At 46.8% G+C, this 27,270-nt stretch overlaps 1 protein-coding gene across 3 annotated transcripts; it reads left to right on the top strand.

Moving 5' to 3' along the window:
- Nucleotides 1-3,524: 3,524 nt before the first annotated feature.
- On the top strand, nucleotides 3,525-26,506 carry LOC120977292 (protein Wnt-7a-like). Of its 3 annotated transcripts, XM_040405147.1 has the most exons (5): nucleotides 3,525-3,682; nucleotides 3,996-4,129; nucleotides 18,621-18,847; nucleotides 23,617-23,888; nucleotides 25,535-26,506. In XM_040405147.1, exons 2-5 carry the CDS (start codon nucleotides 4,056-4,058, stop codon nucleotides 26,012-26,014), a joined length of 1,053 nt encoding a protein of 350 aa, XP_040261081.1. In that variant the 5' UTR covers nucleotides 3,525-3,682; nucleotides 3,996-4,055; the 3' UTR covers nucleotides 26,015-26,506. The 3 variants fall into 3 exon arrangements, with proteins under 3 accessions (XP_040261081.1, XP_040261082.1, XP_040261083.1); XM_040405148.1 differs by lacking the exons at nucleotides 3,525-3,682; nucleotides 3,996-4,129 and adding an exon at nucleotides 4,645-4,777 and having other exon boundaries at nucleotides 18,621-18,843; XM_040405149.1 differs by lacking the exons at nucleotides 3,525-3,682; nucleotides 3,996-4,129 and adding an exon at nucleotides 4,645-4,777.
- The last annotated feature ends 764 nt before the right edge of the window (nucleotides 26,507-27,270 follow it).

Genomic DNA, 27,270 nt, shown 5'->3' with positions numbered 1-27,270 from the left:
AGAGTTTGGAGTCTGCTTGATTGATTGATTCTGTGGACAGGTGTCTTTTATACAGGTGACTAGTTAAGACAGGTGTCCTTAATGAGGGTGACTAATTGAGTAGAAGTGTCTAACCACTCTGTGGGAGCCAGAACTCTTAATGGTTGGTAGGGGTTCAAATACTTATTTCACTCAATGAAATGCAAATCAGTTGCTATCTTTTATTTAAAGTTATTTTTTCGATTTTCCTTTTGATGTGCTATCTGCCACTGTTACAATAAACCTACCATTGAAATGATACTGTTCTGAGACTTTTCATTTCTTTGTCATTGGACAAACTTACAAAATCAGTGAGGGGTCAAATAATTATTTCCCCCACTGTATATAAACAATAAATAAATAAACATATTACATATCGCCACGTCTGAAAAGTCCAAACTATTAAAATATCAAAAACATTTCCTATGTGGTGAGCGCCGTAACAGAAAAAAACAAAAAAAAACATAAGCCCCGTCCACCCCCTAAGCCCAGCCCCAGGTATTCAAATTTTAAGCAATTATATTATAGGTTCTATCTCTAGTGAGGTGGCGTGGGTGACTTCATTCACGTCTATGTCACACCAGCTGAGTACGGTTGTGCAGCTGCAATGCCCATACGTGCGACTAGGGTCCTTTTAAAATGTGATAAATGTAATTTTTCATGACGCCAGTTGCATTTCAGCACCGAGGGACTAAGTCCCCTATGTAGAAGGTGATAGTGGAACCCAGGTGAATGAATGCCAGAGTGGTGCAAGGGTGCCCTATAATGTCCCTTTAGGTGTTGTGACTGTGCACTTGTCACAGTGCTCCTACCTGGATATCCGGGAACCTCAAGCGTCACTGGACGAAGCAGAGCAAATAGGATGAATAGCCCCTACTTGATATAACATTAAACAGTAACTTTACTTGAATAAACCTGCATTAGAAACAATCTTCAAGCTTTATCTTGGTCATCAGCAGGTTTTGGCATATGTTTGGCAGGCAAACACTCTCAGCTTTGCTATATCTGTACTCTTTGGCTCTGCTATGCTGAAAGGATTAAATAGAAACTTCTCCTTTCTGCTGAACTTTACTTTCTGTAGTCTGGTATGTATCTTTATCTTTATCTGTATTCCTATCTTTATCTGTATGCTTATCTTTATCCAGGGAACTACACTTTCTGGTTTCTCTTGAGACTCTTTTCTCTTGGTCCAGCAGAGCTACACAACCTACACAACCTACACAACCTCCCTTGGCAAGGGGGTAGGCCAGACTAACCTCTAACTAACTGTCAAGGTCTTACCTTGTCCTCATGGTGGCGCCATTTTAGATATGTGCAGACTGCCGTCTCTTATAACCTCTGAGTGCATTATCACTTGCCTGCTGCCTGGGCATCGCACAGTGATGATGTGGCAACACCTGACTATATCAGTCTGCTCAGGCTTCAGGTTCATTGCCCTTGCGTTTGTTCTCCAAGGTGCATCTCTGGTAGTCTGAGATCCTTGTGTGTTCCTGTGTATGATCCGGCCTGGCTGACGTTTCCTCTGGCTCTCGACCCCACATCGGCAGACGTACCCATTTGGATCTGACCCCAGCTTGGACGACTACCCGCTTTGGACCTGACCCCAACTTGGATGACTACCCGCTTTGGACCTGACCCCGGCTTGGATGACTACCCGCTTTGGACCTGACCCCGGCTTGGATGACTACCCGCTTTGGACCTGATTCCGGCTTGGACGACTACCTGCATTGGACTTGACCGGCTTCTTCCTAACCTCGCTGTCCCTGATAAATGTTTATTTATGTTCCTTTAAATAAACGACTTTATTTTACCTGCGTTTGCATGTGGTCTGGTTTCCTGGCTCCCATGACACTAACTAAACTCCTCCCTCTCTAGAGAGGGATGGAATGGACAAAAAGGTTCCGTTCCAGATAAACTAGCTCTGCCAATGTTGCCGCCATCTGCTGGTGAACCAGGCACGTTACATTTAATATAACAGTTTCATAGAAATACATACACATTTTTGCAGGATATAGGAATAAGTGCATAGGATGACATTGGGTCAACCATAAGCGATAGTGATTGGAGCCCCCTGAAATGGACGGAGTGGCTGGTTGGAAAAGGGCACCACCGATCTATTAATTTCTATAGTAGATAGACAACCACGTCGCTCCCATAGAAATGAATAAACTGGCGGCGCCCTTTTTTTCAACCAGCCATTTCAGGGGGTCTACAGGGAGGTACGGTGCCTCCTTATGATCTGTGGGGTTCCCAGCCGTTCTCTATAACTGGAATACCCCTTTAACAAGGCAGGACGACGATTGTCCCATATCCTATCCTGTGGATGAGCCATAAATGTCTAAGGCCTATTGCACACGAACACGTGTGCGCTCTGTGGCCGTATTGCGGACCGCATTTGCGGATCCGCAATACACGGGCACCGTTCCGTGCGCATTCCGCATCACGGATGCGGACCCATTCACTTCAATGGGTCCGCAAATCCGGAGATGCGGAATGGTGCGGAACGGAAGCACGTCCCGTACTTCCGTTCCGCAAAAAGATCGAACATGTCCTATCTTTTTGCGGAACGGGCGGATCGCGGACCCATTCAAGTGAATGGGTCCGCGATCTCCTGCGGCTGCCCCGCGGACGGTGTTGGTGCATTGCGGCCCGCAGCACGACCACGGGGCGCACACATTCGTGTGCAGGAGGCCTTAGATGGAAATTAAAAATAAATAAACTTGTGATGGATGGAGGCCATTTAGAGGGTGTAATAGGGTGGCTGCAGTTCTATTGTCAGAGGGCATCTGCAGCAGAATAGAAAATGATCAATAAATGGTAGTTTACAGCTTTGGATGAAGTTCCCCTCTAAATCCAGGGCCACCTAGCTGGGAATAGACCCCATTAATACATTCATGCTGTGCTCTTTCCATAGGGATTTGCTACTTGTGTAATATTTCACATGCCTCATCATTCACGGCGCCCTCCGGCAGCACGATAAATGCAGGCCTGCAGGTGTTTGGCGCTGTGATTGGTCGGACAGGACATATTTCCTTCCACTTCCAGCTATAGCTTCCACATAGGACATATGAAAGTGATACGTAGCAGGATGGATGTCAGCAAGATTTGTGATAACAGTATCTCCCCCCCCTCGCCCCCCCCCCCCCCCGGCTCCCTATCCGCTGACAATACCTTGCTGCATTCAGCTTTTTTTTTTACTTTTTTTTTTTTTTAAAGATTTTCTGCACCCAGGGGCTTGATGTGAAGACAACCTTGCTGCTAGCACCGTCACTGTAACCAGTATCATTTGCCGCTCCTTTGACGTCCCACCCAGCGAGCTATCACCCCCCCCCCCCCCCCTTTCCCAGTCCTCTAGCTCTTTCTAAAAGAGGGGGCAGGTGGTGGAGGAATGAATAGGAGAGAATATTTTTTGGCAGGAGTTATAGAATTGTTTAACCCACCTTCTCCTTCACCCCCCCCCCCCCCCCCCTCCTCCTCACCCTATAACCATTGCACGCCTCCAAACATTTAAGGTAAACTTAGCACGGGGCAGGCGCTAGTGCGAGGATCTGCTCATCTGCAAGGTATGGAGACGGCAGAAGCCACCTGTCCCCAGGTGACTTTGATGTCCATCTCCCACCCGTCCGTCAGTGAGGCTGAAGGACAGATGTTTGCCCAGGAGAAGGTACCAGCCTCTGTAGCGATGATGGATTATATATATATATTTTTTGCAATGGCAGGCGGCGGGCGGCTGTCATGATAATGAATTGCTGGAGGTGGGCATCAAGCTCCTTAGAGATTTCGAAAAGGCGTTCGAAGGAGGCATCAGGGGAGGGAAGCCTTGTCAGACACCAGTTGTATTGTGTGGGGCTTTGCCTCTGGAAGGAACAGCGACAGCTCTGTAGCCCGCGTGAAGCTCTTTCAGTCGGCTTTTCATCCAGAGCCTCCTTGTGCTCCTCCCTAACGCCTGCACTTTTGTCCTTTTTCGATTCCCGCAGGTAGAATGAGCTGGGCAATTGGCGAAGAAGGAAAAATCGAGAGGACGGCCTGAAAGCAGCATGAGACTGAAGCTGAGGGTGCTGGACCTGTGTCACGCTGTGCTCTGCATTGGCTTGATGCTCTGCGGAGAAGGGTAAGCGCATCTCATTTCCAACGCCGTTTGCTTGATAAGAGGAGGACGTAGACATTTCGACACAAAGTCCCCGACGGGTTGAAAAGATCTGCTCATGGTTTGATAGACTCGGGAGCGCCCCTTTAAATGTAACGCAGACCAACGCAGAGGTAGCACCTGAGCCCCCAGCAGATCGAGGCAGGGTGTGCCAGTGTCTGCACTTGCCCGCTATGGGCAGAGTCGCCACAAGTGATGTTTTTTCGTGACAGAATACCACCTGGCGCCTCCCCCAGAGCGGCCAAACAAACACACCTGTTTCTACAGCAACTTCCTTCCCTGCCAACGACCTGCGCTCTCCTATTTTTCATTCCTCCTTGTATGTGGATGTGCGGATGTGCAAGTCTAGAGATTGCTCACAAAGAATGCAGCAGTCCTGGCAGCTGTAGTCCTCTCCTCCTGGCACAACTGGTCCCCCCCACCCGCCCCCGTCCATCACTTCTCCCCCCCACTGCAGGTTCCTTAGTCCAATCTGGGGAAGCCCTCTTCTGGGTGCCCCAGTGTGATCTCTCCGCACCCTGGCTATACAGCTCTGCTATTCTGCCAGCTCCTTCTGAACCTATGCAGCCTTGGAGTAAGCAGAGCTGTTCGGCGCTGTCAAATAGGACGCAGGTAAATGTGTAATCCACAGCGACGGAAAGGTTAGGCTAGTGTAAATTCGTCTATACCAGGGATCGGCTCTCCAACTACAACTCCCAGCATGCATGCATTCCCTTCTGTGGGATTTCAGACAACAGTTGAGCAGCTGTGCATGCTGGAAGTTGTAGTTTTACAACAGCTGGTCTATGCCTATGTATAAGGAAATTGCATAACTATCAATTCCAGAATATAAATGTAGTATAGCTTTATATTCACGGAGATGACCTGCATAACCAAAAAAAGGGTCAAAAACGAACCCCCCCCCCCCCCCCCCCGCACTGTGTGGTCAGAAACCTCTGGCAGGTAAAGGGAGCTGTTGCTATTAATTTAGGGAATTATCATGCATGCGATTCTCTAATTACAGGCATCCTCAACCTGCGGCCCTTCAGCTGTTGCAAAACTACAACTCCCAGCATGCCCAAACAGCCTACAGCAGGGCATTGTGGGAGTTGTAGTCTTACAACAGCTGGAGGGCCGCAGGTTGAGCATGCCTGGTCTAATACATTGCAGCAAAGGCAATCGTGCATTGCATAGACCGACAGTGGAGAAGTCATTGAGGGAACAGTAAGGTAAAAGAAATACACAACGAAGGGTTAATCGTGAAAACCTTAAAGGGGCGTGAAAAGCCCCTATAATGGACTGGGTTTTTTTTTGCACGGGGGATCGTAGGGGGTCCTCTGCAGCTTTAAAACCCACAGCATAAACGGACATGCCGTGGGTTGAAAACCTGCAGCGCAAATCAGTTACGATTTCTGAAAATCTAATCCGCCTGTCTCATGCTGTGGATGCTGTGGATTTTCCACACGACTTTCGGCTTCAGAGAGCATTCACGCAACGTGTGTACCCACTCTTTAGGGTAAGGGCTCATCCACACGACCGTATGTATTTTGCGGTCCGGCAAAAAAAAACGGAACCGACACGTAAAGAAAATAAGTTTGTGTGCGTGAGCCCTAACTGCAAACGATGCGGATTTACGTGCGGTTTTTCCATGTGGATTTTCACGGCGACAGACCGCAAGGTAATACCGTGCCAGCAAAGTGTACGGGATTTGCCAAATTTCACGTACACATTGCGTATTTTGTACATGCGGAAATCCGCAGCATGTCAGTTGTTTTCGCACCTTAGGTGGAGTGGTTTTCTTCGTAGACTTCAATGGGGTTGTTGAACTAAACAGAAAATCTGCACCAAAATCGCATAAATCCTGTACAAAAAACTGCACCAAAACCGCAAAAAATAGTGCTGATTTATGTGCACTTTTTGCTGTTTTGATGTGGTTTTCATGCGTATTTTCTTCATACACACAAGCGCACCTTTACGCTAACTGCAGAAACTCCACACAAATTTCATTGCAAATTTCTGCGCGTTTCTGCACCAAATCCATGTATTGCTTGTGGTTTTTGGTGCGGATTTGATGCGGTTTTGCAGCAGATCTGACCCTTCCATTGAAACGGATGAAATCTGCACACAAAAAAAAACGTACAAACAATTGACATGCTGCGAATTGCAAAATCCACACCAGGTCAATTTTACTGGAGATTTGTCATTCTTTTTGCTGATCTGTATTACGCTTCCAAATGAGAATCCGTGTAGAAAATCCGCCGCGAGCAACATGTGCAGGAAGACTTAGGCCTCTTTCACACGAACGATACAGACTTGTGAACCGGATCTGTTCAGGAAAAACTGATGGTTTTGCACGCAAGATTGCGTTCAGTAGTTCATTATTTTTTTTCATGCGGATGCTATCCGTTTTGATGCGTTTTTCACACGCGTGAAAAAAAAACTGAAGAATAACAATCTACATCCTCGTAGCAACCATTAGTGAAAAGCGCATCGCATCCGGAGCAATATGTTTTTCACGGAAAGCTCCATTCACTTCTATGGGACCAGGGCTACGTGAAAAACACGTAATATAGAACCATGCTGTGATTTTCACCTAAGGCTACATGCACACGAACGTTTTTTGGTTCAGTTTTTTGCGTTACTTAACTGAACCATTCATTTCAATGGGTCAGCAACAAAAACTGCAGTGTCTCCGTCTGTGCATTTCCGTTCCGTTCAATGGGTCCGCAAAAAACACGGAACACATACGGAATGTACTCCGTATGTCTTCCGTATCGGTTCCGTTTTTGCGGAACCATCTATTGGAAATTTTATGCCCTATTTTTTCTATGTCATTACTGTATACTGTATATGCCATATGGAAAAACGGAACGGAACCGAAAACACTACTGAAACAAAAAACGGATCTGTTAAAAACAGCCCGCAAAACACTGGAAAAGCCATACGGTCGTGTGCCTAAACCCTAACTCAGAGATGATGCGTGAAAAACAACGCTCCTGTGCACAGACCCATAGAAATGAATGGGTCAGGATTCAGTGCGGGTGCTATGCGCTTAATTCAAGTATTGCATCCGTACGGAAAAATCGTTTGTGTAAAAGGGGCCTTAAGGGGGGGGGCTGGACATGGTGCTATTTGTGTGCTGAAAATCCGCACAAAACCCCCCACAAATCTTTCTGCGTGAGAATTTGCTGAAAAAAGAACGACGTGCATAAACCGCAACGTGTGCAGATAGCCTTAAAAAGTTTTAACCAAGATTAAAACTTATCCTCTGTCCACAGGTCTGACTCCACTGATTCTCACAAGAATTGGGGTCCCGATACCACCGACTGAATGGAGTGGTGGTCGAGCATGTGCACCACCACGTTATTAAGTCCCTGTAGGTCTCCTGGAGAGCGCTGTGGTAGTCCCATAGAGAATGGGGCACATTTACTAAGGGACTTTTAGGTATAAAATAGTCGCAAGTCCCCTTTTTTAACCGGCCGTGTGACAATATTTAATAGCACCGGTTGAGCAGGACGGAGGCTGAGTGTGGGCCCTGCTGCCCCGGCAAATTTACTAACATTTACGCCTGGAAACAAGCGCAAATTTTAGCGAAAGACTACGCCAGGCGCAAGGACTGCCACAGATGTGCCTAATTTATGGCGAGATCATTCAAATGAACGGCCGTCCATATAACCCATAGAAGTGCTGGGTCCACTGGCTTCGTCTCATGGAAGCCCCTCAATGCATGAAGCCATACAAGATCCTACCCCGTAACCCTCCTCATATAGAATGGCTGCGCCGCCTCATATTCACGTAGTTTGGGGGGGTGCGGCCCCAGTATCAGACACGGCTGAGCCGCCTCACTATCCACGTAGTTTGGGGGGGGTGCCCAGTATAGACATGGCTGAGCCGCCTCCTCTTCCACGAAGTTTGGGTTGGGGGGGTGGTGCCCAGTATCGACAAAGGCTGAGCCGCCTCATAGTCACATAGTTTGGGGGGGTGCCCAGTATAGACATGGCTGAGCCGCCTCATAATCACGTAGTTTGGGGGTGTGCCCCAGTATAGACATGGCTGAGCCGCCTCATATTCACGTAGTTAGTTTGGGGTGCCCGGTTGCCCAGTATAGACATGGCTGAGCCGCCTCATATTCACGTAGTTTGGGGGGGTGCCCAGTATAGACCCGGCTGAGCCGCCTCATATTCATGTAGTTTGGGGGGGTTGCCCAGTATAGACATGGCTGAGCCGCCTCATATTCACGTAGTTTGGGGGGGTTGCCCAGTATAGACATGGCTGAGCCGCCTCATATTCACGTAGTTTGGGGGGGGGGGCCCGTATAGACATGGCTGAGCGCCTCATATTCACGTAGTTTGGGGGGTGCCCAGTATAGACATGGCTGAGCCGCCTCATATTCACGTAGTTTGGGGGGGCTGCCCAGTATAGACATGGCTGAGCCGCCTCATATTCACGTAGTTTGGGGGGGGGGCCCAGTAGACCTGGCTGAGCCGCCTCATATTCACGTAGTTGGGGGGGGGGTGCCCAGTATAGACACGGCTGAGCCGCCTCATATTCACGTAGTTTGGGGGGGGTGCCCAGTATAGACATGGCTGAGCCGCGTCATATTCACGTAGTTTGGGGGGGGGGGGGGGCCCCAGTATAGACATGGCTGAGCTGCCTCATATTCACGTAGTTTGGGGGGGGGGGGGCACCAGTATAGACACGGCTGAGCCACCTCCATATTCACGTAGTTTGGGGGGGGGGTGCCCAGTATAGACATGGCTGAGCCGCCCTCATATTCATGTAGTTTGGGGGGGTGCCAGTATAGACACGGCTGAGCCGCCTGTATTCACGTAGTTTGGGGGAAGGCCCAGTATAGACATGGCTGAGCCGCCTCATATTCACGTAGTTTGGGGGGTGCCCAGTATAGACATGGCTGAGCAGCCTCATATTCACGTAGTATTGGGGGGGGTGCCCAGTATAGACATGGCTGAGCCGCCTCGTATTCACGTAGTTTGGGGGGGGGTGCCAGTATAGACATGGCTGAGCCGCTCATATTCACGTAGTTTGGGGGGGGGGGCCCAGTATAGACACGGCTGAGCCCGCCCTCATATTCACGTAGTTGGGGGGGGGGTGCCCAGTATAGACATGGCCTGAGCCGCCTCATATTCACGTAGTTTGGGGGGAGTGCCCAGTATAGACATGGCTGAGCCGCCCTCATATTCATGTAGTTTGGGGGGGGTGCCAGTATAGACATGGCTGAGCCGCCTCATATTCATGTAGTTTGGGGGGGGTGCCCAGTATAGACATGGCTGAGCCGCCTCATATTCACGTGGTTTGGGGGGATGCCCAGTATAGACACGGCTGAGCCGCCTCGTATTCACGTAGTTTGGGGGGGGGGGGGGGGGGGTGCCCAGTATAGACACGGCTGAGCCGCCTCGTATTCACGTAGTTGGGGGGGGGGGGGGTGCCCAGTATAGACATGGCTGAGCCGCCTCATATTCACGTAGTTTGGGGGGGTGCCCAGTATAGACATGGCTGAGCCGCCTCATATTCACGTAGTTTGGGGAAGGGGGGTGCCCAGTATAGACACGGCTGAGCCGCCCCATATTCACGTAGTTTGGGGGGGGGGTGCCCAGTATAGACACGGCTGAGCCGCCTCGTATTCACGTAGTTTGGGGGGGGTGCCCAGTATAGACACGGCTGAGCCGCCTCGTATTCACGTAGTTTGGGGGGGGGGGGGGGGTGCCCAGTATAGACACGGCTGAGCCGCCTCATATTCACGTAGTTTGGGGGGGGGCCCAGTTTAGACACGGCTGTGATATCTAGACATGTCCCAGACAAGTTACACCAGACAGAAAGCAAATCAATCTTAATTAAACAAGCGACTGCACGGGATATGGGTGAGGCATATCATTCGTATCGTCCTACGGATATGTGATAAGTTAGATAACTGCAGATGTATATTTCTAAATGGTGAATAATAGAAGTTGCCCGGTTTATGGACGCTGATGAAACTTAATATTTTCTATGCAATTTTCCAATAGACATTTATCAAAACTGGTGTAAAGGAAAACTGGCCCTAGTTCCCCATAGCAACCAATCAGATTCCACCTTTCATTTTCCAAAGGAGCTCTGAAAAAAAGAAAGGGTAGAATCTGATTGGTTGCTATGGGCAACTAGGCCAGTTTTCCTTTACACCAGTTCTGATAACTGTTGGGTATCCATTCCTGACTGCTTTCAAGATCTCTGCTTGTGCAGCGAAGCCGCCCCCTGGGGCCCCTCTTAGAGGGGAATGGGGTACCCAGATGTAAAATGGCCGAGTGGTATAGGGTGGCCTAAAATGTCCCTTCTAGTGTAAGTGAGTGTCACGGTGCTCCTACCTGGAATACGATTGGACCACGAAGCAGACAAATAGGGGTAAATAGTTTAGGGATAAAATAAATAATTGAGTCCAGACCTTGTGATGAAGTTGAATAGCAGCTTTACTTTGATAAACTCTCATCAGACCAATCTTCAAACTTTGTCTTGGTCCAGCAGGCTTTAGCATGAAACTCTGGCAGGCAAACTCATCTCTGCTACATCTGTTGCTCTCTGGCTCTGCTGTGTGACAGGCTTGCTGTATAACTTAGCTTCTTCTTTATGCCTGCAACTTCTCTCTTGTAGTCAGTCTCTTAATTATGCCAGAGAACTATGGCTCTGGCTTCTGAGGCCTCTAAGCTTGTGGCCTCCACATCCAGCAGAGCTGAAGGTGCTCTGGTTGGCTTGGCTTAGCCTGGGCACGTCCAGCAGAGACCCCTCCGTCCCCTAGCAGGGGGTAAGCTAGACTGCTCCTAGAAACTGGTTCCCACCCTTCCTGCAGGAAGTGGGACTCGCCCACTCCTCTACAGAGGGGGGTTAGAATGGAATGGAAAGCTCCATTCTTCCTAAGTACAGCTCTGCCGTATTTGCTGCCACCTGCTGGTGAACCAGGCACATTACATTTGAACATAACAGTTACATTAGAAATAGGAATGCACAGTGTAGTGGACCTGAAATAAATACACAAGATGGCATTATATTGGCACATTAGAGACAGTAGCGGGGTGCAGAAGTGGTAATGCCACTCTGGGGCATTACACTTGCTGCCATGGACGTGGAGCCTGATAAAAGTCAGACCTGGTCAGATGATGCACGGTTTATCTGGTAGCGAACGGAGCACTTGTGTGCTCCTTCTCATGACCGGGAAGTAAAGATAAGGAAGGCTGCTTTGAGGGCCTCATTTCTCAAAAACTGTAAAACTGCCTTAGTTGCCCATAGCAACCAATGTATATTGGTCTCTTGGTGTCCCTATATCTATCATAGGGTCCCCCTCCCTTAGGACTCATGGACACGACCGTATGTATTTTGCAGTCCGCAAAAAACGGATCCGCCAAAAAACATACTGAAGACGTTCGTGTGCATTCCGTAATTTTGCGGAACAGGACAGCTGGCCCCTAATAGGACAGTCCTATCCTCTATTTCTTTGCGGAATGGACACACGGACATACAAAAACGGAATGCACACGGAGTAGTAACGTCCGTTTTTTTTTGGCGGACCATATGCAGAACCATTCATTTCATTGGATAGGAATCTAAAATCTGCAGCACGTCAGTTAAATGTAGGTTGCGAAGGCAGTGAAAATACATCCTGCTGCAAGTCCGTCCTAAGGGCCAGTTCACACAGAGTTTTTGGTGCTGATTTTGGAGCCTTTCAGCCTCAAAACAGCCTCCCGGTCATTTCAATGGGAAGCAGCACTTGCTTTTTTTTTAAAAAACGTGTAAAAAAAAAGAAAGTGTGGAAAAAAAAGAAGCAGCATGCGCTATGTTGGGGCAGAATCAGCGCTAAATATCCCATTGAAATAAATAGGAAGTAGAAAAAAAAACGCTTCATGTAAAGTCCAGGCGTTTTTTTTTTATGTGTGTTATGTGTGCAGTTTTTGGTGCTAATCTGCGTCACAAACCGCGTCAAAAAAACACATAAAAAAGCCGCACTGAAAAAAGACGTGGATTCTGCACAGATTTTTTTAGCGTGTTTTTCAAAATCAGTCGTGTGAACTGGCCCCTTACCCAGCGGTGCACCACCAATGAGGCCAGGTGAGGTCGTTGCCTCAGGCAGCACCAGGTAGGGGCAAGAGGGGGGCAGCGGAAGGGCCATGGGCAATGAGCGCATTCATTGTGGCAAAGGGGTTAGGGTAAGAAATTGGCATTGGGGGGAGGGCGTTTTAGTTTTCACCTCAGGCAGCAGAAAGCCTAGGTGCACCCCTGCCCTTACCTTTTAGACCCCCGTACAGCTGCACAGGTGGCACCTATGGTCTGTCTGCCCCTGCTTGGAGCATTCTGTGTTGTATTAAAGGGGTCATTCCATCAAGACAACTTATCCTCTATCCACAGGATAGGGCATAAGTGACTGATCGCCGGGGGTCTGACTGATGGACTCCTGCCAATCATGAGAATGGAGCTACAGTCACGCATGCACGCTTGCCTCTCCATTCAGCTCTATGGGACTACCAGAGACAGCCGAACCCTTGTACTCGGCCTATGTCCGGCAGCCGCCCCCATAGCGTGTCTGCTGCTCCATTCAAATCAGGTGCATGGGCCCTCTTCTCATGAACAGTGGGGGCCCCAGCAGTCAGACCCCCTGCTGATCAGACACTGTGGATAGAGGATAAGTTGTCTTAAAGGGGTTATCCAATCCTATAAAAAGCTCCCCCCATATGCCGGGCCCCTCACATTGAATATACTTACCTGGCTCCCCGCTCGCTTCTGGTCCCCGAACCACCACTGCCGCTTCTCCCCGTGAGCGGATGAAAACATCCGGTGTCAGGGGGTGAGCAGACAATTGCAGATGGGTATGGGGCCGAGCCTCCCTAGCGTCACCCGCGATGCTAGGGAGGCTCATTCCCGTCCCCGCCTGCCATTAGCTGCTCCCCCCGACACCGGATGTTTTCATCCGCTCACGGGGAGAAGCAGCAGCGGCGGTTCGGGGACCAGAAGCGGAGCGGGGAGCCAGGTAAGTAGATTCAATGTGAGGGGCCCGGCATATGGGGGAGCTTTTATGCTCTTGGATAGCCCCTTTAATGGGACAACCCCTTTAAAGGGGTTATCCCATGATGAATGTAAAGAGGATAATCAAATATAGTACATGACAGACTATTTCAAACAAAGCCAGAACCAGCCCTGTACCTCACATGGATCCAGAGATCTCCACATTCATTGCTCTGCTAGATTTATTTCAAGCTGGCAGCTCTGAGGGCGTGTCCTTTCTCAGGAGGGTGTCCTTTCTGCTCAAGCTCAGGAGGTGTGTCCTTTCTGCTCAAGCTCAGGGATGTGTCCTTTCTGCTCAAGCTCAGGAGGTGTGTCCTTTCTGCTGCAGCTCTCTCCCTATCACAGCTTAGGAGGCAGTTGAAGGATGGAACTGAGCATGCACGTCCACCTCAGTGAACTGGACAGAAAAAGAACAAACAGCAGGTGGCGCTGTACAGATACATTTTATTAAATAACTCAGCGGCTATGCAAAATTTTTTATTACATGGAATTACAAAAGTGTTCAGATCCAGGTCCTGTATAATGTTTTGTGGGTCAACCCCTTTAAGTTAGCAGAAAAGCCAAAATGACCAAGCTCGCAGGGTCCCCCTCCTTGTTTCATCAGCTTCTTGCTCTCACGAGGCCCGATGAGCATCCCCTTTTATTCCGTGATAAATAAGTAAAAATGTGACTTTAGTGTTAAGTGACAGAACGCTTGATCTGTTAGCGGGACACACAGGCGTTTTGTTCTGGGAGGCTGGCAGAGAAAGGCCCCTTGTGTTGGTACGGGTAGCTCAGTTACAGGCTGTGGATAGATCGATAGAAGATTTCATGACCTGTTATCTGCCACCATTCCACCCCTCCATCTTTGCCCAGCCTGGCACAATAGACAACAAGGATCCTCGTGTTAACCCCGTCAAGTCTCGATTCCAGTTTCTTTTTCTGGACTTATGTTTTTGGACTGTCGTGAACACAGACCGCTTCCAGGGCGTGAATTAGTCTGGTCTCCCGGGACTGACCCATGAGTGGTGCCTACTGTGTTCTTGGATCAATTTGGCACCACTACCTGCAGCATCTCAGGGTACGTTCACATTTGCAGCATGCCTGAGCCGACTGCCTTTCACAAATGTCAGCTGCCGGCCGGACAAAAAACGTTGCAAGCGGCCAGATTACCTCCAGACCCCATTATAGTCAATGGGGATGCGACGGTGAACTGTAGGATCCAGCGAAATCCGGCAACCTGCTCTGTTTTGGAGATCCCGCAGATGAATCCGGCGCAAATGGCGCTGTTGGCCGGACAAAAACCATTGCATGCATTTATGAAAGCCGAGAGCTGGGCCCATAGGTACAGAGGGTACACGATGCCACACAGAATATATAGAACAGATTGGTACCCAGAGAACAAACCAACAGTAGATGTAACACTATCTTAAAATAAACCAGTAAATGTGATGTTTTCCCCATCAAAGTCCATTACGCAGCCTGGCTGCACTTGTGTGTTGCTGGGCGAGTCCCTCGTTGGGGTGCACCCAAAGTATTGCGCAATACTATTTGTAATCCACAGGGAAATGTCTGTCTCTTGTAACTTTAATCCTTACTCACAGCATATAACAGCCTATGGGCAGCCAGTGAGATAGTAAGGTGTCAGCGTATGAGTCCCTTAGGGCTATGCATTAGCTTGCAGCCCATACAGTGCAATGTAACTGTACTTGGAGCGTTAGTATGTGTCCAAATGCCACTTCAACAGTGTGGTGTAATGTGACGCGGCAAAGCCGCACTTACAGTTCCTTGAGCAGGTTCTTGGTGCTTTTTCTTATTTCCTGGTCCACTCCAGAACTGCATCCTACAGACACGACACTCCTGGGGTCGCCGCTGCAAACCTCCCCTTCGTGCTGTCGCCATTCTCCACCGTGAGCTGGCCCATTCTCTTTCAGATACAAAAGAGATCTTTCCTTCTGGTTTCCAGCAGCACCAAGCACAGCCTCTGTCTGCTCACTTCCTGCTTCTAGAGGAACCTCCTCCCCTTACACAGGCAGAGTGTGATGCAATAAGTCATTTGCTAAGTGCAGTGTCAAACCTGCATATTCAGTTTGCTATAACACTTGTAAGGGTCCAAAACAGCCCAGAAATTAGCTATTTACCAACTTTGCAGACTAAATTAGGTTATAGTATTCCTCTGATAGGCAGCTCCAATGTAGACTTTTATCATCTTATCCTTTGCTGTCATCTACTGACCAAAGTGAGATGTTGCAGTAATTATACAATTTACAACACAGCAGAGTAATACATTTAAGGTCCCTTGCCCCATATCCTTACGTTTATGCCAATAATCTGCTGAATCACCGCCAGACCCCATTATAATCAATGCGGATCCAGAGGTGAACTGTTTTCTGGCAAAATCTGCCAATCTGCTCTCTGCTGGAACGGCCTGCCAGATCTGCTGCCTCAGATGTCAATGTACCTAAGCATTTTAAGCTGTGTTCACATCTCCATTTTGGAAGTCCGGCTACCTGATCCGGTGCAAATGCCAGACAAAAAAAAGTTGCATGGATTTATGCCGGAAATTGGCCGGATCACCGCCAGACCCCATTGCAGTCAGTTGGTATCTGGAGATGAAGTACAGGATCCGGCAGGCTTTTTTGGCAAACGGAGATGTGAACGAGGCCTTATTTAATCAAATATGTTTCCGGTAGCGTTCCCAAGAATGAAAGTGGAAGAACGCCCCCCACGTAGATGAGAAAGTGGAGGGGTAGAACAAGTAATCATACTGCTCCAGAACAAGATTTAAAGGGGTTGTCTCACTTCAGCAAATAGCATTTATTATGTAGGGAAAGTTGATACAAGGCACTTACTAATGCATTGTTATTATCCGTATTGCCTCCTTTGCTGACTGGATTAATTTTTCCACTGCTTCATACACTTCTCGTTTCCATGGTTATGTCCACCCTGCAATCCAGAAGTGGTGGTCGTGCTTGCACACTATAGGAAAAAGAACTATACTATGTGAGCTGCCACCAGAGAGGCAGGCACTTTTTCCTATAATGTGCAAGGAGGACCACCACTGATGGATTGCAGGATGGTCGTAACCATAGAAATGAGGAGTGTATAATGTGGTGGAAAAATGAATCCAGCCAGCGAAGAAGGCAATATGGATAATAACAATACATTAGTAAGTGGCTTATATTAACTTTTTCTACATGATAAATGCCACCTACAGAAGTGAGACAACCCCTTTAAAGGTCTTCTCCTAATCACATCATAAAACATGTGTTCTGTATAGCAACAGACACACATAAATGACACACGCACCTAGGTGGCGCTAGTGAGATGGTTCTCTTTCCCTGGGAGATGCCTATTTGCGTATTCTTTTTCTATGGAGTATTGCCAATAAGTCTCCATACCATGGAGCACGTCACCATACGTAGCTGTTCTCTTTAAGGAGACCCAGCACCCTGCCGAAATCGCATCTGAGGGATCGCACCCAGGCAGCTAGAATCCTGCTCCGTACTGACGAGGGCCAAGCACCCCAAAATGGCTGTCATCGGATGGATATCTGGCTTGGCTATGTTCTCCCAAGGCTTAGTTAAAAAGTTGGATTTTGACTCGTAGGAAGCCACTTCCACAAGGTGGCGCCAGCGAGATGGTTCTCTTTCCTCGGGAGATACCGATTTGCATGCACATAACATACATATAGGCACCTAGATGGGAAATGACATACACACATGACAACCCGAGTGGTTTGCCCCAATTGCCTCCAAATGGGGTTGTCTTCTACTGGAACCACTGGAGGATCCTCTTTTAACCTGGGCTAGTCCCGCTCTGGGCATAAGAATAGTGCCGCCATACGTTCCAGCAGCATATGATCTTAACTGTAGAATGATGCAATTGTACTAGTTGTGGTTTATTTTATTTCAATGGTATATTTAGATGCACAGGATAATGCAGATCCCGTATCAATGCATGTGAAGTCGTATAGTCCATGTACAGTATCGATTTTGCACCAAGGCGCACAATTTTGTAAGGTATTGCCCGGTTGCTTAGTCCATCCATGGTTTTACTGTGCACATTTGAGACAGAAGACCTACCCAAGCCTAGAATAATGCGGTGCATTTATCATACATTGTGTGCACCAATAGCCGGCATATAACACTTAGTGAATGACCCTTAGTTCTCAGCTGAATCAATATTCATGAGGTTGTGCTGTCTCAATGCATCGGAAGTGAGCGACGTTACCATGATGAGAGGGGCTTTTCATGGACGCTTGAAAGGAGCAGGTGCAGGGCTCTCCTCTGTGACTGTCCACGTCGGGCTGAATGGCAAAAATGCCTAGTTAAGGGACATAGGGGTATGTTAACTTTGCCATACAGAAGTCCTGTTGGGGGTGGGGGGGCTAGAGGACAAACCATTTGCAAGCTGTAATAGCAACCATATTAATTGCTACCATGTTTCCCAAAAACATCTAAAACTAAAAAAATAAGGCGTTTTTTTCTTAACAATTTGATAGGAAATTAATCAGAATTTGAAAAATTTCTTCTTTTTCCAGAAACAACGCCACTCATGACCAAAGGCTGTATTATTGCAGCTATTAATATTATTGTATATTGCAACTCAGCTGCATTTAAAGGGTGTCTGATCAGTGGGGGTCTGATCACTGGGCTACCCATGACCACTAGAACTGGGGCTTGTGTTTCCCCCCCATTTCAATGGAGTGGCGAGCTGCCTGTGTTAGGAAGAAGGGTTAAGGGAGGAAGGGCTGAAAGGTATAAACCTTTGTGCCCAAAGAACTCAGCTCCAAAGAGAACATTATCCAAGTAGGATGTTGTAGGTTACTATCTCTCTCTTGCATTACCATGGGACATTGGAGCTCCCCCATTGTGTTGCAGGCCAGGTGATTGATTATTATTTACAGTTACTACTCTCTATGTAATTTGTCTATTTTTTTATATTTTCTTATCACATTTAGTAAATATATTTATTCACTTAGCTTGTGTAAGCTCACTTTATTCTTGAATCTTTGAATTCACATTAAAATACTGCTGCTGCATTCAACTCTATGGGACTGTGAGTAGAAGCATGCAGCTATCTCTAGCAACCCCATGAAGCTGAATGGAGCACACCATTGAAACGGGAGAACACGAGCCCCCATTCTAGATTGGTGGGGGCCCCAGTGTTCAGACCCCTGCCAATCAGACACTTATCCGTTATCGTTGGACTAGGGTTAAGTTGTTGTGAGGGTACAACTCTTTTAAATAAATGGGACTGAGCTGCAATACCAGACAAATCCCATGGACAAGAATGGTGCTGTTTCAGAAAAAAAAATATATAATCTCATAAACCCCTTTTACTTTAAAAGACTTTTTTTTTACGTTTTTAAGTTTTTTAAAATGCTGTTTCTTGAATAAAGCGTCGCTATGTCCTCTACATGTCATGTCATTGTTGCCCTTCTCTTTGTCAGAGGTGTGTCTTCTGTGCTAGCTCTTGGGGCAAGTATTATCTGCCGAAAAATGCCAGGCCTTTCGCCAAGGCAGAGAAGCATCTGCGAAGCTCGTCCAGATGCCATGGTAGCCATAGGTACGGGTGCGCGACTGGCGATCGAAGAATGCCGTTACCAGTTCCAGCACAGCCGATGGAATTGCAGCTCCTTGGCAGAACCAAGTCTCTTCGGACCGGAGCTAAAAGTAGGTATGTGTGAGGTCCCCAATCCATACAATAACTAGCTAGGTCATTTCACTATGGAAGCCTGATATGAGCCCTATGCAGATTTAAAAAAAATCTTATCCAGAGGCTGCAGATATTTTCCGCACGGACAGACAAGCATGCTGTGGATTTTGCACAAATGCCGTGGATATTCACTGCGGATTCCACCACTTTCAGTGCAGCAGGAGTGAAATCTGCGGCACAATGTGAAGCAAGAGCCGTGGATATACCCTAACACGTGGCGCGTCCGCTGCGGATCGACTAGTTTTCTGCAGCAGCAAAACTTGCACCAAATTTCTCACGGATATGCTGCATTGCAAAGGGTGTAATCTGTGGCACTTATTTAGGCTAAGGGCTCATGCACACGACCTTTGTTGTTTTGCGGATCCGCCGAACACGGATACCAGCCGTATGCGTTCCACATTTTACGGAATGCAATAGCCGGTCCATAATAGAACAGTCCTATCCCTGTCCGTAATGTAAACAATAATAGGACATGTTCTCTTTTTTTGCGGAACGGACATGCCAACATACGGAAACAGAACGCACAAAGAGTAATTTCCGTTTTTTTTTGTGACCCATATGCGGAATCATTCGCTTCAATGGGGCCTGAAAAAATGACAAAAAATAAGTTTGTGTGCAGGAGCCCTTATTATGTATAATAGTAAAGCACCTTACTTAAAGGGGTTCTCTTCTGGAAATGATTTAAATGCCCACCGTCAATGTGTCCTAGGATTTGAGCAGGACTGGCTGCCTACACTTTGAGAGCTGCCTGAGGGAGAGGGGGCTCACTACAAACTACACTGCTGTAATAGATGGTGATGATGTGATCCTGCCTTTAATATGCTATAATGGCTGAGCAGCCTGACAGGAACACTCACCAATTTGTAATATATTCAAGTACCAGAGTATAATGTGTAGTGATTAGTGAGGCCACATCCCTAGGCAGCTCTGCAAGTGGAGGCAACCAGTCCTGCTCACATTTTAGCACCGGTTGCCGGTGACTATTTTAAATCATTCCAGGAGAACGCCTTTAAGGCCCCTATACACATTAGTGTCTTGTCATTCTTGGCGGGTTCAGCCGTTCAGCAGTTTAATGTGTATGGGTGTAGGGGGCGTCAGAAGACAGAAGTGATGGTGGTGACTAGGGTGGTGGAAGACCTTGTTCTGGCACTCCCTGGGCCATGCAGAGATGAAAAGATGCACCCTGGATTGTTGGGGGCCCCTACCTGGTGGTGACTAGGGTGACCTTAATGTTAGGTGTAGTAGGATGTAAGGCAGGGGAGCAGGGGTAGGACCGGTGGAGGATGGAGGTAATGACCAGGCCCGTTTTGTTGGAATAAATAAAATCTCTGGTGACTGAATGGAGGTTGTAGTACAAATACAGGAAGAGAAGTTAAACGGCACACCTCTTTTTATGTGCGGGTGGTGCTCAGTGGTATTTAACGTTCATATAGTAGAAGATAGACCACGGCACTCTATTGCTGATGTATCAAATATACTTTTTTTTGATTAGTTGATCATTATGGCATTCATCCAGAAGGTGAATACAAAGTTACTGGCCACCGTTTCGGTCAACACTAGACCTTGGTCACGGCCTTAGTATATATGTAGAGATATATATGGACTAATGCCATAATGATCAACTAATAAAAAAAGTATATTTGATACATCAGCAATATCTTCTACTGTAGTACAAATACAGTTCTGAGGTATATGACACAGCAGATTACTCCCAAAGGCTGTATTCAGCAGGTAGCGGCAATGATGGTCCTCCCTGAGTATCTTTCTATATACCATGCAGTCTTCCCAGTGTTGGACTGGTTCCTTGGGCCCATCCGAGGAAACTATTCTTAAGGCCCAACCCCTATATCATCAATAAAGTTTAATGGGTTTTGAATCACAGAAATAGACCTTAGTGACAAGTGACTGGCTTCAAAGGCAGCCAAAGAGTTGTTTTATCTTCTGGATCTTTGGGCCCATTATGGCATCAGAGCCTGGGCCCACCGGACGATCCTATGGTACTCTGGTGGGCCAGTCAGACCCTGAATCTTCCCATATTGACCACAGGCATTCAATCAACTCACAATATTCATCTGTAATTCCCAGTCTGTAGGGTGCAGTCCTAGACCAGGATGGGCAGTCTCAGAAGTGTAGCGGGTGCTGGAGGCAATTAACCTTTTCCACATGCAGTAAAGTCTATTGCCATAAACGTGTGTTTACCTTACTGTCTCAGTCCAGAGCAGCCAACTGTAAAACCCAAGGCTTTCTTCCCGCAGGGGGATAATCCTTAGCTTTCTGGCAGTACTCCACAAGAATACTGTTTCAGTCTACTTTTTAGCAGTTCACAGAAACGGGTCTTATCTCTAGCTTTGCTGGCTAGAAACTCTCTTCTCTACAAGACAGTGGGGCATGGCCAACCTGTCTACCGGCATCCGACTTAAAAATTGCCAGATTAACTACTTCCTACCGATATATGACCTTTAGGGATACATAGTGAACAGATCCTCTCAGTAAACATTTCAATAGCATTAACCCTTTAGCAGTGAACCACTGGGTCAATGCATGGCGAGCTCCCAACTCTCTCCTAGCCCCCTTGTTTTCCAAGGAGATAAGTCAATGTCAGAAGTGTCTGGCAGTGTCTTTCTCCGCTCTCCCCATTGACTACACATGCGGCTGAACAGAGGGTGTATGTATATGAGGGAGTTGGGAGAGATAGCTGTCAGCCAAATTATCGTTTGGCCAGCAGCTATTGAAAGTGAACCATTCCTTAAAGGGATTATCACATGAATAATGTAAAAAAAAAAGAAAATTATACATAGTCTAACACATGACAACCTCCTTCTAACAAAGCTAGAACCAGCCCTGTACCTCACATGGAACCAGAGATCTACCCATTCATTGCTTCAACTGCTCTGCTAGATTTACTTCAAGCGGTTAGCACAGTGGGCGTGTCCTTTCTCAGAGACATGTCCTTTCTGCTGCAGCTGGTGGCAGCTGAAAGATGGAACTGGGCATGTGTTTCCACCTCAGTCAGCAGGACAGAGAAATTAGAAAAAGAGAAAACAGCAGGTGGCGCCATACAGATAGATTTTCGGGAATAACTCAGTGCCTATACTAAATTATCAATTACATGCAATTTTAAAAATATTCACATCCAGGTGCTGGTTTGAAAAATGTAGAATATTTTTCATGGGACAACCCCTTACCGACTGTATTGCAGCATTGCTGGGGGCATAGATAACAATAAAAATGTATACAATCCCGTCCTGCCCTCGTAATTCATGGCTCCAGTATAAATACTCACTGGTAAATGGAAATATTCAGTCACACATTTTATTTTATTACCTTCCTCGAACAAGACAATTATGAAATGTGTTTCCAAATTCCTGTGTCTCCAGGTAGTAAATCACCGTCGAATGCAATGTTACAGCGCTGGCGTTATAAGACGGCTGCTTCTCCTCAGGATTATCTTTCATGCCGTTCTTCATTGTTTGGGTCATCCTGTAGGACGGACGCAGTGGTATGCACAGTTGGTGTCGTCGCTGGCACCGTTATTGGCATGGTGGTACCATCCTGTAGCCCTTCTGCACTGCATTCTGTGAGCGCTACAATTTGGGACAGTTCAGGGCTTTTCATTTGCTGCCACTAGGACTGGGCAGTGCTGGGATAACCACCAGGAGGTGGGGCCATGGTCATAAGGGGCGGGGCATGCATCTGAAAAACGAGTTGGGGCGTGTAATTTTATGCTTAAAGGGGTTGTCCAAGTAAAAATTTCTAAATGGTAGGGGAGGAGTTAAAATAATAAAAGAAGTTATACTTACCGCTGCTGTTCTGATCTACCTCGCCGCTGCAGCCCCATGACGTCAACTTCTTGGCTTCAGCAATGACGTGCCTGTACCCCTTTCTCCTATAGCTACTGTGGGGATTCGCTCTGGTAGTTAGGATAAGCGGGCGCAGTACAGAGGCAAAATACAAGTTCATAATTTAAAGTTCAGTGTTTATTCACACAGGATGCCAAAAACAAAATATCACTTTTGCAGTGTTGGTGTTACTTCACACCTATTGGCAAGTTAATATAACAAAAAGTCATCTTGGTGGCAGTTCTGCCTCAGAAAGTTAAAATACAGGCTTTAGACGGCCTATTCCCCTGACACATGGGTCTCCGCTCTCCAGCCCAGAACAGACCTCAGATCCCAGCACACAGACCTCCTGAGCTCCACTGTCAGACGGAGGTAATCCTCTCCACCTGGCAGTGGTGGCGGGTTTTATGCCTGGCAAAAACCGGCCTGGGGAGTAGTCACCCACCCAGCACTTTGACTACTCCCAGTAAGAGCCGTCCCGGATCCGCTATTACAGCCATGCTAAGTACCAAACAGCTTTTGTGAAGTGGCGGAAAAAGGGGGCGTGGTGTGGAAGAGGGCGGGTTGGCCAGCCAGTCTCATTCATCATTTTCCACTGCACTTTTAGCATGTTGCACGGCCGGCGACAGCAAGAGCAAAATTTATGCAGAGCTCAGCGTTATGTACACCAGCAACACAGAGGGATTAAGACCGGTCATAATAAATCTCCCCCTAAGTCTTTATAATGGGACAACTCTTTTAACACCACTATCCCACTCTCTGCATATTCTAGATATGGTAATGAAAAAAAAACTGCGGAAATAATATAATGTTAAAAGTATAACAAAAACTCTTCAAATTCTTGATTTTGCCTTCATAAAATTCAACAATTCTTGATTTTTCCCTTGGCAGGCAGCAAAGAAACAGCCTTTTACTATGCCATCCTTTCTGCTGGCATTGCCCATGCCATCACCAACGCCTGCAGTCACGGCAACCTGACCTATTGCGGTTGTGACCGGGATAAACACGGACACCAAGATCCTGATAAAGGATGGCGATGGGGAGGGTGTTCTGCTGATGTGAAATACGGTATACGCTTGTCCAAAGAGTTCCTGGATGCCAGAGAGGTTAAACGCAATGCCCGCACCCTCATGAACCTGCAAAATAACCTGGCGGGGAGAAAGGTATTAGAAGAAATGTTCACATTTTTCTGAATAGGTCAGATATTCCACTCTCAAAACCTAAATTACCTAGGGTCTCTCTACACCTGTGGTCTCCATATAATACTTATTGGGCGTCATTTACTATAGCTCTAGCCCTTTAATGAAGTGAGCAGATCTTCCTCCAGGGGGGTTTTATTATTAACAACGCACTTTAGTAAACTACCCCCATTGTGTCCTCAGGGGTGCACCTAGCCTTTCTGCTGCCTGAGGTAAAAACTGAAACGTCTCCCCCCACCCCCTTCTCAATGCCAATTTCTTAACCTAACCCCTTCCCTTCAGCCCATGGCCCTTCGGCTGTCCCCCTCCTGCCCCTATCTGGTGCTGCCTGAGGAGATCACCTCACCTGGCCTCATTGATGGTGCACCCCTGTGTGTCCTGTAGTAATGTATGTAGTTAAAGAAAAGCAGAAGTGAAGAACTCCTTAGATATCAAGGACCCCAAAAATATTAGGAGTGGCTGAAAAATAGTAATTGCTGAACAAAAGTATGAAGAAGTTTGAAAGATTCCCCAATGAATAAAGATATGGGATTTTTCCTTTAAATGGGTTCAGTAATCCATTTTAACAATAAGCTTCTTTTAAAGTGTACCTCCAGTTATAGACAAGTTTTCAGAAAATAATAGTTCAGGTAAATATGGAAAACATTGTAATATATGTTATTATAGAATCAAGGACCCCAAAAATATTAGGAGTGGCTAAAAAATAGTAATTGCTGAACAAAAGTATGAAGAAGTTTGAAAGATTCCCCAATGAATATAGATGTGGGATTTTTCCTTTAAATGGGTTCAGTAATCCATTTTAAACTATCCAATATAGTCTTTTTCTATTAGCCAGAGCACAGAGTGGCTACAGAGAACATCTCTGGCTCTGGAGGACCCAACACATCCAGAGAGTTCATTGATTTCAATGGGAATTGAAATGCTTTATTTCCCCTGTGGTGGCACTGATTATAACTTACCACTGGGATTCTCAGCAGCTGGGCACCCTGTGATCACTAGCGTACGCTTCTAACATGAAGGGATTATGCCTTGAAGGTCACGTCTGCCAACGCGTCAACAATAACCTTCTTTTAAAGTGTACCTCCAGTTATAGACAAGTTTTCATAAAATAATAGTTCAGGTAAATATGGAAAACATTGTAATATATGTTATTATAGAATTATGCTTCCTCCTAGGCTTCTCAGGCTGCTTTCCTCCTCCTTCCCATCACTCAGACTCTTATCTCTATTAGCTCCTATCTCTGTCTCACACACAAAAGGTGGCTTCCTCCATATAGTAAATTGTGTATTACCTCATTCTGAACAGTAGTAGAGGCTTATCCTGCTGGATATAGTACAGTCAAAGTGTAGCAGAGCTAAGAAATTGCAGTTTGAGTTCTCCTCATCCAGCAGCCTCCTCCTACCCCCATAAATCTCAATGTTAAAAGCAGTAAAGAGCAAAGAAGTCTGATATAAGCATTTTTCTTTAAGAAGATATATTACAAGGTTTCTTATAGTCACCTGTACTACTTATTTATGGAAAGTTGTATTGTGACTGGAGGTATGCTTTATCTAAATGAACTTCAGTCCTGACATTTATTTCTTATTTCTTTTTATGTTCACCATCTCTAGCTCTTAGAGAAGAACGTTCGCTTGGAGTGTAAGTGTCATGGCGTCTCAGGTTCTTGTACAGTGAAAACGTGCTGGGTCACTTTGCCTCATTTCAGAGAGGTGGGCTACGTACTGAAGGACAGGTACAAGGAAGCAGTAATGGTTGAACCAATGAGTGGAAGACGTCAACAACTCCCAACATTTCTGAAGCTTAAAAATCCTCAAAGCTACAAGAAGCCAGCGGAGACTGACCTGGTGTATATAGACAGCTCCCCTAACTTCTGTGAGAGAAACGTTACCACGGGAAGTATGGGAACGCATGGACGTCTGTGTAACCGCACATCTTCTCTGTCTGACAGCTGTGAGCTCCTATGCTGTGGTCGGGGATATAAGACTTTTCAGTATATCCACACGTGGCAGTGCTACTGCAAATTTCACTGGTGCTGCCATGTCACATGCAATACATGCCGCGAAAGGACGCAAGCCTACACATGCAACTAGGAAAGAACAAAGGCGCTGGCCAAGTGGCCAAATGGGGCCCATCAGGTGTATGTTAGAGCAGGCAGCTTGGATTGCTTTGTGATGCTGCAAATTTTGAGAAGATGTTGAACTGCTAAATGATGGAGAAGAGACATGGGACCACTGTGCTGCAGAGAGTAAATGGCCACCAGTGATGCAAGTGTGCATGTACATAGGTGTTGGGCTGCCATGGTCAACTGCCCTAACTCATGGTCTTGGTGGCCTTCCCCATAATCACCATATTCTGTAAGCAGAAGACCCATGTAAGCTCCAACACCTGTTTTATAGCGGTAAAAATTTTCCAATGAGAATGGTGGTCATTGCAACTTGGAGTTCAGAGCAACTTTTTAAATCCCTCTATGAACCTGTGCACAAGATATATGGTTTATATAGATTTATTCAGTTATATCAAAGATTAGAGGATCTGGCCTAGATTTCTGACATGAGAGGATCTGCGCCCATTGATGTTGAAATGTAACCTACAAAAAGCTATTTTGGCATATCTCCGACTCTGGAGGACCCAGCTCTTGCCTTCTATTCCATTGGTGGGGTCATTAATTTGAATTGCCAACATGCAATACTTCTTTTCACCAGCAGTGGCCACTGCAGGGGCAATGTAGGACTTGTCACAGCTCCTCCTGGAGATACCAGCTGATCATTGAAGGTTCTAGAAACTGGACCAACAACATTCAGCTGATTGCTGTGGCGTCTGTTTTGAGAGAAGGGGTTGTCTTTGTGACACATTTAAATGTTTCTGTGTTAACCTTGTACCTTTTAGGTTTTGGCCAGATACTCATATGATACCCATGACTAGATTTTCAGCAGAACATGAGAGATTTTCACAGTAGAAGTCTTGTGGCCACCGTTATTGACTAGTGATTTAATGAAAACCCGTCTTATGTCTAGGTCAGGGCTGATTTACCATCTCCTAAAATCTCATTTACTAAGGTTCCTGGTGGTCTCCTGGCCTGCTCTTTTTCTGGATAATGTCAACCTCAGTATCTTCTGGGAGTGGTGGTACCATCACTGCCATCTTCTGTATGAATACTCAATAGATATCACTCTGTCCAGACACTGAGGGTATGATTCTATAGAAGCATTGGCCATAAGACCACAGATCTCCACCATGCAAATCTTAGGCAAGTAAAAGCATGGAGGGGGGGGGGGGGGTAGATGGATGCTAACGTGGACTGAGTTTTTAGTTTTAGGCCTTATGCACACGACAGTATTTTTTGGTC

This window comes from Bufo bufo, chromosome 8 (genome assembly GCF_905171765.1).
Source record: "Bufo bufo chromosome 8, aBufBuf1.1, whole genome shotgun sequence".
Lineage (NCBI taxonomy): Eukaryota > Metazoa > Chordata > Amphibia > Anura > Bufonidae > Bufo > Bufo bufo.
Note: the sequence above shows the minus strand (reverse complement) of the source record. Positions and strands in the feature narration are given on the sequence as shown.